At 45.7% G+C, this 15,439-nt stretch overlaps 1 protein-coding gene across 1 annotated transcript; it reads right to left on the minus strand.

The window, feature by feature from the left end:
• Nucleotides 1–1,747: 1,747 nt before the first annotated feature.
• Nucleotides 1,748–5,240, minus strand: LOC116991082 (tumor necrosis factor ligand superfamily member 15-like). Its single transcript, XM_033049426.1, has 4 exons — nucleotides 5,067–5,240; nucleotides 4,802–4,829; nucleotides 4,653–4,697; nucleotides 1,748–2,247 (listed from the first exon to the last, which is right to left on the minus strand). Exons 1-4 carry the CDS (start codon nucleotides 5,238–5,240, stop codon nucleotides 1,847–1,849), a joined length of 648 nt encoding a protein of 215 aa, XP_032905317.1. The 3' UTR covers nucleotides 1,748–1,846.
• Between the last annotated feature and the right edge of the window lie 10,199 nt (nucleotides 5,241–15,439).

Below are 15,439 nucleotides of genomic sequence, written 5' to 3' on the forward strand. Positions count from 1 at the left end.
ACGCCAATTTGTATCTGGGGTGAACCAGAAGCAGAATCCCACATCACCCCAACCACCCTTGCCCTTAACCTGGGCCAGTAACTGTTCAGAGCTGGGTCTTCAATGTCCGATGTCCTGACCACTAGCTGGTTACATCCCACAAACCATGGAACCAACATGTACCAGCAAGAGAACAGTTATATCTTGTTAGTGCGTTCAGACCATTACAAATCAGGAATCTTGATAAAAGATTCAACAGAATAAATGCTAGTTATTTAAAAGAATGTTCTACGACACGTAAAATCAACATTAAATAGTTGCGGTTTTAATATAAAACAATGTACAGAAGATCGGAGGCTTGGATGCTCATCCACTTTGCGATATTCAATGCATATAAACACTTGTGCGAATGGTGTCATGGGTTATGGGGAGAAGGCAGGAAAATGGGGTTAGGAGGGAGAGATAGATCAGCCATGATTAAATTGTGGAGTAGACGATGGGCCGAATGGCCTAATTCTGCTCCGATCACTTATGAACATGGCCATGGAAGATTCAGTTGGTCGGGTCTTCCACAACTGGGACCATCAGTACCGTTAATAACATCACAAACTGAGCACTGCATTCTTTCTGCTCTACATCTTTCTAATGTGCACGCTGTCATTGGGTAATAAATAAATAATGTGAAAAATAAATATTGCATAGCAAAACAATTCAATACAACCAAGCGCCTACATTGGAAAAATACACAAAATGCTGGAGTAACAGCGGTACAGGCAGCATGTCTAGACAGAAGGAATGGGTGAAGTTTCGGGTTGAGACCCTTCTTCAGAATTGGAATTTTTAAGTTGGAAAGATACGTAGGCCGAGTAAAAAAGTCGCATCAAGGTTAGCATGCAGTAGATTCATAGATCAAAGGAAGCGATGTATCGTTTGTCTTGATGAGCGAACCTTTTTTTCTTTTTTGTTACATCTTAGTGTCACTGCATGTGAACTGTGGCTTACAAAGGGTTACAGAAAATATAAAATTTAGATTTTATTCCCCCTCAGTTAGTAACAGTAAAAAGAGAAGTTAAATTTACATGAAAGACTCTTCACCATGGTGCAGTCTGAACACTACAACAGCCAGGGAATGTTTGGCACAATGAAAGCCGACTTCAAATTTCTTGAGGTATGTTGTATAATTGTTAATTTTTTTTAATGATATCTCAAATTTCCATCCTGTCAATTTTCAGACACCTACGCACTTTCAATACTGGTCTTGGTCTTGGGTCAATAGCTCTCCCATTCTTATCACAAAGACAGAGGGCCCGTTACCTCGTCAAAATCACGTGGTCAGTCACTCTCTTCCCCTCTGTTGACGTTGTGTCAGTAACCCATTACTTTAAAGGTCTACCGGAGATTCCTGCTACAACAGATGTGAGGGAACAAATCACACTCCCAATATTTCTATTGGATGGGATAGATATAGATTCAATCAAGTGCTGGCATGGAGGCTTCTGATTGTACATTTAACTTCTCTTATTATGTTTAGGGCAGCACGGTGGTGCAGCGGTCGAGGTGCTGCCTCACAGCGCCAGAGACCCACGTTAGATCCTGACCACAGACGCTGTCTATACGGAGTTTGTATGTTCTCCCCGTGACCACGTGGGTTTTCTCCGGGTGCTTTGGTTTCCTCCCACACTCCAAAGACGTGCAGGTATGTAGGTTAATTGGCTTCAGTATGAATTGTAAATTGTCCCTGGTGTGTGTAGGATAATGCTAGTGTGCGGGGACGATCGCTGGTCGGCTGGGACTCGGTGGGCTGAAGGGCCTGTTTCTGCGCTGTATCTCTAAACTAAACTAAACTAAGCTCTGCCCCGCTGGGCATTCACAGCAAGAAGGCACCAAAGAATGTTTTGTGCTCAGTGGTAAAGTCCACGTGAGCCACATTGCTGACTTGCACAACCAATCTGTCCCCTTTCTTCAGTTGGAATACGGCTCCCAAGTAGTTGGCCACAAACCAGGGACTTTTGACATCGCAGATGGACTTGGTGGTGGTGAGTAGGGAGGTTGGTTCCGGGTAGGTTTCATGCTTGATGACAGTGTGGGTGATGAACTCACACTTGCTGCTTCTCATGCCTCTGAATGAAACCTGAGAGTATACAAAGTAGTCTCCATCCGTTGAAATGACCAGAGACCGGTTCCTGTAGTTAATATCGCCCATTGTAAAGGCAAGCCCATTCTTGTCTTCCCACTGGAGAATAGAGAGTTCATCACGAGTTTCTTTAGCTAAATTAAAAATTAAAAAATTGGTCACTTGAAATTACACTCTTTGATTTACAAGCAATTTTTGTACAAGGTAATACTTGCAATCTAAATATCCGCACATAACAGTCTTTCCACTGACTGGGTAGCTTGCAACAAAAAAGGTTTACACTGTACATCGGTACACGTGACAGTCAACTAAACTAAACTGACTGGTTCTTGTTTAATGGATGAACAACTAAACATATTTCTCAAAGGCATCAGTCTGAAGAAGGGACCTGAAACTTCACCTATCCATGTTCGTCAGGGATCCTGCTTGACCCGCTGAGTTACTCCAGCACTTTGCGCCTTTCTTTTACCAATGCATGTTTCCCATACTGTAAATTACTTGTGTTTGTGTTGCTGCACAAACAATACAAAATATCCTGCTCATATTAATATTATATCATCACAATTCTGGAATTTCTTTAGTCAAGTGGGTGGTGAATCTGCGGAATTCATTGCCATGAACGGCTGTGGAGGCCAAGCCAATGGATAAGGCAGAGATAGATAGATTCTTGATTAATACGGGCGTCAGGGGTTATGGGGAGAAGGCAGGAGAATGGGGTTAGGAGGGAGAGATAGGTCAGACATGATTGAATGGTGGAGTAGATGTGATGGGTCTAATGGGCTAATTCTGCCTTGGTGGCTTATGAACTTTCTAAAGGCATGTCTAAATAAAGGGCCTGTCCCACTGTACGAGGTAATTTACGAGTTCTCCCGAGTTTTCCCCTGATTCGAACTCGGAGAATGTCCGTAGGAGTATGTGGATGTTGTTGTAGTACTTGCCCCAACTATCTCCTCTGGCAGCTTGTTCCATGTATCCACCGCCCTCTGTACATAGGGTAGATTCTTAGGTTCCTATTTCCTTCAGATAAATCCTTCTCCTCTCTCCTTAAACCTACTTTTCTCCCACTTCGGGTAAAAGACTTTGTGTATTTACCCTATTGATGGGGTGGAAGATTGCAACCTGCACGTGGTCCGCACTGTTTCGACGAATGCAATCAACCCGGTGTGCACAATCAAATAAGATCAAATTGAACAAGTTGTCCTACAACTTTAGGCTGTGCACGCCATATGCAAGAAGAAGAAGACCCTATTTATTCCCTTCGTTATCCTCTATAAGATCACCGCTCAGCCTCCTGCCCTCCAAGGAATGAAGTCCTAGTCTGCCTGACGTCTCCCTATAGCTCAGGCCCTCAAACCCTGGCAACATCCTGGTACATCTTTCGCCCTATCTATTCTCGTTGTGATCTTATCATGACTCCTAGACCATTATGCTCTCCCTTGAATACAGGGAGCTAAACAGTATACAGAACAAGTGTCATCTTTAATTTAATTTAGAGATACAGCGCGGAAACAGGCCCTTTGGCCCACCAGGTCCGTGCCGACCAGCGATCCCCGCACTTTAACACTATCCCACATCCACTAGGGACAATTTTTACATTTACCAAGCCAATTAACCTACAAACCTGTACGTCTTTGGAGTGTGGGAGGAAACCGAAGATCTCGGCGAAAACCCACGCAGGTCACAGGGAGAACGTACAAACTCCGTACAGACAGCACCCGTAGTCGGGATCAAACCCGTGTCCCCGGCGCTGCATTTACTATAAGGCAGCAGCTCCACCGCTGCTCCACCGCCTATCTCTCAAATATAGACACAAAATGCTGGAGTAATAGGTGACGTTTCGGGTCGAGACCCTTCTGAAGAAACTTCTCTCGGCCTACAACTCCTTCCCCCCAAAAAAGTTTTCTCTCTACAACCTTAGCACGGGTCACCACCCGAAGCGGCACTTATTCCTTTTCTCCTGAGCTGCTGCCTGACCCGCTCAGTCACTCCAGTTTTTTGCGTCTATCCTCAGCGAGACCTCCTTCCTTTTGTGCATCACTTGGTTAGCTAGGAAGATCAAGATATATACTAAGGCCTGTTGCAGTGCCTGAAGCCAATCTCCCTGGATTAGTTCACAGCTCATGTGAAAGGAGCAAAATTAGGCCATTCGGCCCATGAAGTCTATTCCATCATTCAATCATGGTTGATTTATCTCTCCCTACTCACCCCCATTCTCCTACCTTCTCCCCATATCCCTTGACACGCATAAAAATCAAGAATCTATCTATCTCTGCCTTAAAAATATCCACTGACGGCCTCCACAGCCTTCTGTGGCAAAGAATTCCACAGATTGACTACCCTCTGACTAAAGAAATTCCTCCTCATCTCCCTAAAGGAATGTCCTTTAATTTTGAGGCTATGCCCTCTAGTCCTAGACTCCGCCACTAGTGGAAACATCCTCTCCACATCCACTCTATCCAAGCCTTTCACTATTCACCCCCCACCCCACCGCCTCTGTCCCACCACCGTGCCCCGGCCCCGGGAGGTGAAGGGGACTCACCTGTCAGATGTGCCCGGGGTTTGTCGGGGACGCGGCGCTGCTCAGCTGCGGGGAGAGAAGAGGAACCGTCAGCGTCGGTAGCGGGCGGAAAGTCAGAGAGATAGAGGAGTGTACAACGCGCACGGAGACAGTCAGACAGACAGACTTACCCTGGGTGCTGTTGTTGTGGACTCCGCCCTGCAATAAAGAGCACACTGTGTCAGCTGCTGCTCGCTACACGCACCCACTGAGTTGTGTTAACACGGGTTACGGGCGCGACCGCAAACCGCAGGCAGCGGGGAACCGGGCACCCGGGCTGGAGAGCGGGGGTACACAAAAATGCTGGAGAAACTCAGCGGATGCAGCAGCATCTATGGAGCGAAGGAAATAGGCGACGTTTCGGGTGCGGGATTGGGGCGGGCGGGTTGAGCTCACCGGCAGCGCCGGCAGATGCTGCAGCAACAGGTAGACGGCGAGGCCGGTGAACATCAACGCGGTGACTCTGGCCACCCAGCGCTCCCGGCCGCAGCCGCCGCCGCCGCCGCCGCCAACCCGGGGCTTCTCCCCGGCCAGTAGCACCAGGCTCGCATCCACTCCGATCCCAGCCATCCTCAAGCCGTCTCTGTTGCCGCAGCCATATTTAAGCAGCTCCAGGCCGCCCACGCCGGCTGTCGGAGCGAGAACGGCCCCCGCCTCGGGCTGCAGGGAATCCCCACCCCACCTCCTCCAGGAAACTCATCTCCCATCTCCACCCCGACAGACCCCCCTCTCTCACTCTCCCTAACAACCCCTCCTCCCGACTCTCTCCATAACCTCTAACCCCCCCCCCCCCCGGTTCCCTCTCACCCCCCTTTCTCTTTGCTCTCTCACTCTTCCCCCCCACCCCCCCCCCCCCCCCCAGCTGCAGGGAATCCCCACCCCACCTCCTCCAGGAAACTCATCTCCCATCTCCACCCCGACAGACCCCCCTCTCTCACTCTCCCTAACAACCCCTCCTCCCGACTCTCTCCATAACCTCTAACTCCCCCCCCCCCCCCCGGTTCCCTCTCACCCCCCTTTCTCTTTGCTCTCTCACTCTTCCCCCCCACCCCCCCCCCCACTCTATTACCCCCTTCAACCGTGCTCTCACCCCACCTCTGATCTCTCAACCCCACCCTCGGCACACCTCCCCCTCCTTTTCTCTCTCACAGCTCTCCCCTTCTCCAGTTAAGTCAAGTCAAGTTTATTCGTCACATACACATACGAGATGTGCAGTGAAATGAAAAGTGGCAATGCTCGCGGACTTTGTGCAAAAAAACCCCCAAACAAACAAACAACCAGACAAACTACAAACAGAATGGAACAGAATCACATAATCTTTTACATATTGAATATTGTGGGCGGAAGGAAAAAGGGAAAAAAACAGCAATTTAAAAAAAAGCAGTAGAGTGGTACAGTAAAGTTAGTCCCTGGTGAGATAGGAGTTTACAGTCCTAATGGCCTCTGGGAAGAAACTCCTTAACCTCTCCATTCTCACATAGAAACATAGAAAATAGGAGCAGGAGTAGGCCATTCGGCCCTTCGAGCCTGCACCGCTATTCAATATGATTATGGCTGATCATCCAACAGTATCCTGTACCTGCCTTCTCTCCATACCCCCTGATCCCTTTAGCCACAAGGGCCACATCTAACTCCCTCTTAAATATAGCCAATGAATTGGCCTCAACTACCTTCTGTGGCAGAGAATTCCAGAGATTCACCACTCTCTGTGTGCAAAATGTTTTCCTCATCTCGGTCCTAAAAGATTTCCCCCTTATCCTTAAACTGTGACCCCTTGTTCTGGACTTCCCCAACATCGGGAACAATCTTCCTGCATCTAGCCTGTCCAACCCCTTAAGAATTTTGTAAGTTTCTACAAGATCCCCCCTCAATCTTCTAAAGTCTAGCGAGTACAAACCGAGTCTATCCAGTCTTTCTTCGTATGAAAGTCCTGACATCCCAGGAATCAGTCTGGTGAACCTTCTCTGTACCCCCTCTATGGCAAGAATGTCTTTCCTCAGATTAGGAGACCAAAACTGTACGAAATACTCCAGGTGTGGTCTCACCAAGACTCTGTACAACTGCAGTAGAACCTCCCTGCTCCTATACTCAAATCCTTTTGCTATGAATGCTAACATACCATTCGCCTTCTTCACTGCCTGCTGCACCGGAATGCCTACTTTTAATGACTGGTGTACCATGACACCCGGGTCTCGTTGCATCTCCCCCTTTCCTAATCGGCCACCATTCAGATAAAAGTCTACTTTCCTGTTTTTGCCACCAAAGTGGATAACCTCACATTTATCCACATTATACTGCATCTGCCATGCATTTGCCCACTCACCCAGCCTATCCAAGTCACCTTGCAGCCTCCTAGCATCCTCCACACAGCTAACACTGCCCCCCAGCTTCGTGTCATCTGCACAGCATGGCAACGGAGGCGTTTGCCTGAACACAGCAGCTGGATCCGTTGCAGGGGTGGAAGGGGTCTCCCATGATCTTATTGGCTCTGGAGTTGCACCTCCTGATGTATAGTTCCTGCAGAGGGGCGAGTGAAGTTCCCATAATGCGTTCAGCCAAACGCACCACTCTCTGCAGAGCCTTCTTGTCCTGGGCAGAGCAATTCCCAAACCAGTTTGTAATATTTCCGGACAAGATGCTTTCCACAGCCGCTGAGTAGAAGCACTGGAGGATCCTCGGAGACACTCTGAATTTCCTCAATTGCCTGAGGTGGTAAAGGCGCTGCCTTGCCTTACTCACGAGTCCTGCAGCGTGTGATGTCCATGTCATATCCTCAGAGATGTGGACTCCCAGGTATTTAAAACAGCTCAGCCTATCCACAGTATCCCCATTTATCCTCAATGGTGTGTACATCCTCGGATGATGTGCCCTCCTAAAGTCCACGATCAGCTCCTTCGTTTTTTTGATGTTCAAGAGGAGGCTGCTGTCCTGACACCAGAGTGCCAGATCAGCCACCTCCTCCCAGTAGGCCTTCTCATCATTGTCTGAGATCAGGCCCACCACCACGGTGTCATCAGCAAATTTGATTATCGAGTTGGAGCTGAACCTAGCCATACAGTCATGTGTGTACAGGGAGTACAGTAGGGGGCTGAGGCCGCAACCCTGGGGGGATCCTGTGCTCAGGGTGAGGGACTTCGATGTATTCTCTCCCATCTTGACTACCTGGGGCCTGGCGGTGAGAAAGTCCAGGGCCCAGGCACACAAGGGGTGTTGAGCCGTAATTCCAGTAGCTTCTCGGCCAGTCCGGTGGGGACTATCGTGTTGAACGCTGAACTGAAGTCTATGAACAGCATCCTCACGTAGCCCCCCTTCTGTCTGTCAAGATGAGAGAGAGCGGTGTGCAAAGCCTGGGAGACCGCATCGTCCGTGGATCTGTTCGGACGGTATGTGAATTGTAACGGGTCCATGTTGCGAGGGAGGAAGGCGCAGATATGTTTCTTCACCAGCCTCTCAAAGCATTTCATGATTACCGAGGTGAGGACCACCAGACCGCAGTCATTCAGACAGGCTGGGGAGGCATTTTTAGGTACTGGTACAATGATGGATTTTTTGAAGCAGGCAGGGACCACGGACCTGTCCAGGGAGAGGCTGAATATTGTAGTGAGCACCGGAGCTAGCTGCGTAGCACAGGACTTAAGTACTCACCCCGAGATGCCATCGAGACCTGCAGCCCCCCCTCCTCCCCCCTGCCCCCTCTCCCTACTTCTCTCCCTAGTTTCTCTATCCCAACACCCCCTCCCCCACTTTATCCCTCAATTTGTGTTTCTCTGACATTGTGAGATTGTAGCTCCAGAACAGAGGCAGCGCTAGGAAGTCTCATAGTAGCCTCTTGATAGAACCGGCCTCAAAGGGAGCCCAGCCACCTCTCCCTGAAGGGCAGCCCATTGTTCTGCCATGGGCAGCACATTAAGCCCCTGTCCCACTTGGGCGACCTCCACCATGACCTCTGGCGAGTTTGCCCGCGACCCATAGTCTCCTTCATGGTCGAGAGTGGTCTCTAGTGGAGGCTTCAGCTAGATTGCGGCATATTTCACCGGAGTTATTACCTTCGACCACCTTCGACTACCTACGACTAGTATCACGACCTACTACGACCGGCTTCGACTAGACCTACGACAAAAAAAATTGATTTTTCCCACGGCGACCTATTTTTAGTCGTGGTATTAATGTCGTGGCAAATTAATGCCCAGTTTCACTGACCTCCATACTATGCGAGATTCTCGAACATATAATCCACCGACATATTATGGACCATATTGACTTCCACAAGGTACTAATAGACCACCAACATGGCTTCAGACAGGGTCGATCATGTGAAACCCAACTGGTGGGACTCATCGATGATCTAGCCAGGTCACTCAAAAACAAGGGTCAGACTGACCTGATTATATTAGACTTCAGTAAGACTTTTGATAAGGTTCCCCATAAGTGGCTCCTGTACAAGCTCAACCATGTTGGAATAGACGGCAACCTCTTAAAATGGATTGAGATCTTTTTGGCAAGGAGACAACAGTGAGTTCTCTTGGAGGGAGAGACGTCTATTGAAACTTCTGTGACATCAGGTGTACTGAAAAAGCTACTTTCTTAACTACTAAACCAGGTTCGCTTCTTAATAAACAGACACCACACAAACTGTTTGGTAGACCAGTTCACAACTTTACTTATTATCGGCCGATGGAAGGGAGGGAGAACTCCAGTCAAGTGACCATTACAGATACTTGACTGTCCTCCGTCCACCTCACTGAACAACAGAATTACATTGCCTAAAATAGGGTTTTTTTGTCCCCTTAGCACATTTCACAGATATTAGTTATGGTCAGAGGTACAGGAAAAGGTTTCCACAGAATGCATCACATCAAAGGCCTTTTGTTTACATAGTACAAGATAACATTGGCCATTTGGTTTACGACATTTTATCTTCACAGAGACCACCCTAGCTCTTTCGCTGCTTCCTCTCTGTCATTTGGTCCTTCATAAACATAGGCCATTTGGTTTATGGCATCTTACTTCAAAGATGTGACTAGCTGTTTCTTTCTCTGTCACTTCCTCACTTGGGAGACAATGTTATAGGATTTATTATCCCACACACCCGAAACCTGAGGCAAGCCTAATTTGAGACTAAATATAAGATGTAAGCTAGCCCAGAAGCCAATTTAATATCTTCTTATATTTTAACTAAAATTCAGCTTCATCATTCCATCCTTTTATCAAATTTTTGATAACAACTACAGTCCTTGCTGAGTACATACAAAAGACCATAAGCATCTCATCAGACAAATTAATAGTACACAATCATTTCATAGTGGACAATCGTTCCACAAGTCCCTCCAAACATTTTAAATGGCCACCAACCTCCCCCGGACGTGACACTAAGATACTACCATAGGACAGGAAAAGGATCATTAAAATTGCTCAACCTTTATTCGGCTTCGCTTGGAATTCCCCGTGTGCTGGTGTAACTGGTTCATGCTTCTCTTATGTGGCAATGCATTTGCAACATAACAATGCCTGTCACAAATATACTGTTTCCTAAAAATACACCATACACAAGGTTGGCAAAAACAGGTAGATTTAACTGGCCTTTGCAGACCTCTTACTGTCTGTAGTCAGGGTATCTTTGCTGCGCTTGTCATGTTTGACTTCAATCTTGTTTAAAAGGAGGTGTGTACCATCCTTTAAATGTGGGTTAGTCCGCAAGCTTGCCATTCTGAAGAAAGTTCAGTCCATGTGGGCTGGGCCACCACAGAATAAAGGGAGCATCAATAGCCCATCGTCCTTGTTTCCACAAACTGTTCACAGTCAATCAAATGTATCCAGCGACGATGATCTTCAATCTTTACAGCAGTTCATGTTGTTAGCAACACTTGGTTGTTCTTTTCAATACAGTCTCAATTGCTTCTTGTCCCAGCACCATCATCGTATAGCTTTTATGGCCTTGGTCACTGGTTTCCAGCAAAAACTCCTCCAACCTGGGAATGTAGATCTGGCAAGACATGGGTTAATTGCTGACCATACATAATTAGTTAATTGCCCAGGGCCTGTAGGTGGCTTCCCCCCACTCTCCAAGGGGTGGACACCGCAGCTTTTCCTGTATCAATCTTGTTCCCAGCTGAGTTTCTCCAGCACTTTTGTCCACATTTGATCCTCCAGAATCTCCAGTTCCTTCTTAACACTTCCCTGTGAATTTATTCTTTAATCCGATTATATCCGAAGAGGCTCTCCCCACCTAAATATTCAATTCTCCAAATATGTTCTCTTCCCCAATCTACTTTATCTTCTCGCCTTTCATCCCTCATTGTGAGTTCCCTCAAACCCCCTTTTGTAAGTCATAATACAATTTTTCATCTACCATAATTTCCCTCAAACAGCCCATGCTTCAAATCTTTTTGTTTGCTTGAAAACAGTAATCTTGCTTCATTTGCATTTTAAAAGACAACCTCTGTTATCATATCAAAACAATCTTTCCCAAAAGAACTCACTCAGAATCAGTAATCAATAATACATTTTCTTTTTCTCTGTAATTTTGACATTTCCAATCTCATTTAACACTTTAATCGGGATGAGTCTTTTTTAAACTTGGTTCAAAAGATTTATAATCAACCAACACATCTTATCATTTGAGTATAGCTCCGCCCCCCATTCATGCCTGTTTCTTAACGGAGCACACCATAAACTGTCCATTTGCATTTTAAAGGACAAACTTCTTAAAGTGACACACAACTTTGCTCATTGCTTTGAATTTCACACATTCCACATACAAAAAACATTGCTACAATCAGTACATACACAAAAACATTGTTTTACCAGCAGTATATAATTTCATCTTCAAAGACGTCTCTGTAATTTACTTTCCCTTTTTCTGACAAGACTTCTGTTTACCAAAATCCTGGTTACCTAACCCTAATTGGACATTGATCCAGATCATGATTAGTCAGACTCCCCTTGACTTTTCAGTCTCCCTAGCTCTTTCCTCATTTCTCCATCAAATTTCCCTTCATCCCAATTTTTTTATAACATAGTTGCCTGTCAGAAAAAGGATTTACCTCCGGGGTAATTTTGTTTTGCAATCCCCATTGACTCTTTCCACCATCCCAGATGCCTGTGGGTCGTGTATACAGTGAAATTGCTGTCGAATATTACAATGTGCACATTTTTCCTTATTAATAGTGGTTAAAATGAGGACCATTGTCTGAACTTATGACAGTAGGTAGGCCAAACCTGGGAATAACTTCTCTTAACAACAATGTTACCATAGTTTCAGCAGTATTATTAGTGGTTGGTAGAGCTTCACTCCACCTGCTAAATAAATCTAAAATCACTAAGCAATATTTATAACACTGGGCCCTTGGCATTTCAATAAAATCAATCTGTATGCATTCAAACGATCGTGATGGCATTGGCGTCACCCCTGAGGGTATCTTAAAATTTGCCTGGATTACTTTGTTGGCAATTTTTACATTCTGAGGCCTGCCACCACATTTCCTTTGTTATCCTATCATTCCCTCCTTACCAGCATGGGTAAGGCGGGTAAAAATGTATCGAATACACCAACTTGTCCAAGCGGGGTGTGCTGAATCAATGGCACAGCCCTCTTGTTTCCATAGTTATTATTATATATGAGAGGCGTCCCTCTGTAATGTACATACCTCCTTCATGTTTGGCAGGACCGTTCTATTTGCTAGCGTCTGTTTACGTGCTGTCACTACGCATTTGGATGTACAGGCTGCATTGTTTGGATACACTATCAGCAACCTATTGCCTTTTGCTATAAGGTCCCCAGCACCAGTGTGTGTAGTACATTTAACAATGACCAGCTGTTCTGGTAGCATCAATGCCTTAAACAAATTACGCACAGAAAGGCATTCCCGTGCTCCCAATCCTGGGGAGCTTTGTAAGGTCAGAACTTCGAGGTATATGGATGTTACTGACGGAACTGTCCCAGGTAAAGATGCCATTGCTACTGGTAGGGCATAGGGAGGTGGTCATCTCCCAAGATTATCTAACTCCTCATCTTCATTACCAAATAGGGTCGTCGTGCCAGACATGAAGTCTCCTCCAGAGGATTTACCAGTACTGGGTTTATTTTTTACTAACCATCACCTGTTTCTCACCTCCTGTCTGTCTTTTAATTATTTCCTCTTGTTCCTCTGCCCACTGGCATTCTAGTTGCAATACGTTCCATCCTTTCCGAGTGCTATCCTTGTTTCTTAACTCTATCCCCTTCTTACATGCAGTATCCATCCAACTTCAAACTCTATACTCTCCTCATGCTTCTTCACTGCTTCTGCTTCCCATGTTTTAATTCCTTTCTTCCATTTCTTTCCTGCCTTCCTTTCCCATATAATTGTCTCTGCTTTTTTAATTGTCTCGACATTCCATGTTCCCCCTACTGGCCAGGCTTCATCCCCCAACCGTTTGATCAACTTGTAACTTAACATTCTAAATTTCTTATTATACTTAGGATTCAAATAACACATATGTTGGACTGTTATCCAGAGCATTCCCCATAGATAGATAGAAAGAGAGAGAAAACAGACTTCTTAATTCCGAATCGTTCCAAATATATCAACTAGGCTGACCCGCTAATGAGACCCCAGTTTCTCAATTTGGCTGACTTTTTAACTCTTTAATATACGACCCAAGTATCTCAACGAGGCCAACTCGATAACCGAGACCCCAGTGTCTCAACCTGGCAGACGTTTTAACCTTAATATACAACACCTCACCCCCCGTATCTCAACCCGACAAATCACGGATGTCTCAATGAGGCCGATGAGCCCTTAGTAGAGAGAGATAAAAAAGAGAAAACAAAGAGAGATAGAAAGAGAAACCGCTCAAGTCCTTCTTAAAAATATACACAAGCCCTTCTTAAAAATACATGCACAATTCTGTCTTAAAAATACATACACAATCCCTTCTCAAAAATACATACACAATTCTGTCTTAAAAATACATACACAATCCCTTCTTAAAAAAAACATATAAAGCCCAACTGGTCTTACCTTTGTCTGTTTCTAAGAACCTCGGCAGGGAACCAATTCAATGTCTGATGAAGGATCACAGATGTTCCCGGGAGTTTCTAGGGAGTCGGTCTTACAAGGGGGCCGATTGAGCTCAGTTATCTCCCTTCCAATCCCGGCAACCTCTGCAACCTCTTGCACAGTCAGCTGTTGATGTGGTCCCAGCGAGGCCTGCATAACTACGCCAATGAAAAAGCTACTTTCTTAACTACTAAACCAGGTTCGCTTCTTAATAAACAGACACCACACAAACTGTTTGGTAGACCAGTTCACAACTTTACTTATTATCGGCCGATGGAAGGGAGGGAGAACTCCAGTCAAGTGACCATTACAGACACTTGACTGTCCTCCATCCACTTCACTGAACAACATAATTACATTGCCTAAAATAGGGTTTTTTTGTCCCCTTAGCACATTTCACAGACATTAGTTATGGTCAGAGGTACAGGAAAAGGTTTCCACAGAATGCATCACATCAAAGGCCTTTTGTTTACATAGTACAAGATAACATTGGCCATTTGGTTTACGACATTTTATCTTCACAGAGATCACCCTAGCTCTTTCGCTGCTTCCTCTCTGTCATTTGGTCCTTCATAAACATAGGCCATTTGGTTTATGGCATCTTACTTCAAAGATGTGACTAGCTGTTTCTTTCTCTGTCACTTCCTCACTTGGGAGACAATGTTATAGGATTTATTATCCCACACACCCGAAACCTGAGGCAAGCCTAATTTGAGACTAAATAAAAGATGTAAGCTAGCCCAGAAGCCAATTTAATATCTGCTTATATTTTAACTAAAATTCAGCTTCATCAGTACCACAGGGGACTGTCGTGGGTCCGTTGCTCTTCCTACTGTATATCAATGACATTCCAAATGCAGTTTCATCTAGAGTTCGACTATGCAGATGATGACACAATTTATAGAGAGATTAAACACCAGAAGACAGCTTGTCCTTGCAGAAGGATCTGGATGCTCTCTGTGAGTGGGGGAAAACCTGGCAGATGTTATTGAATACAACCATATGTCGTACCATGCATGTCTCACACAAGATTAAACCACCTTTATCGGAATACAACATGGGTAGCCATACATTGCTTGCTGTCGACCATCACCCATATCTAGGAGCCACATTAAGCAAAGATTTAAGTTGGGTGACACATATTAATCGAGTGTCTAATAAGGCATATAGAACTCTCGGCCTACTCAAGAGAAATTTTCACGCATGTAGTACATCCGTCAAAGAGAATGCCTACCAGTCCTTGGTCAGGCCCAAATTGGAGTATTGTGGAGCCGTATGGGATCCTTTCAACAACAACAACAAGATCACCCTGGAGAAAGTACAACGCCGAGCAGCCCGCTTTGTACAAGCGCAAATCAAGCGTGAATAATATGCTGACTGCTCTCGGCTGGGATACCCTAGAGCTCTGCAGAATCAGGCTAAGACATATTGTCGTAGGCTAAGACATATTGCCCACTCACCCAGCCTATCCAATTTGCTAGGACCTGCCGTTAATAATTTGTTGTTACCTGCCTGAGTCTAGGTGGAGATTATTCGTAGAGTTACCATCATCATTTAAAAATGTGCTAATGCAAGGCCTTCTTCCTACTTACAAACAGTTTCATTTGAGGTTTCCTCCTGCTGCACGTGCCAGAAGTCAAGTAGGAAGTTGTTGGAGTTAACACCAAGTTCCTAAACTTATTTGTTTCCTTTTTGTCATGTTTGTGCTCTTTTGGGGACTTCCGGGAT

Source organism: Amblyraja radiata, chromosome 32, assembly GCF_010909765.2.
Source record: "Amblyraja radiata isolate CabotCenter1 chromosome 32, sAmbRad1.1.pri, whole genome shotgun sequence".
In the NCBI taxonomy this organism is placed as follows: domain Eukaryota; kingdom Metazoa; phylum Chordata; class Chondrichthyes; order Rajiformes; family Rajidae; genus Amblyraja; species Amblyraja radiata.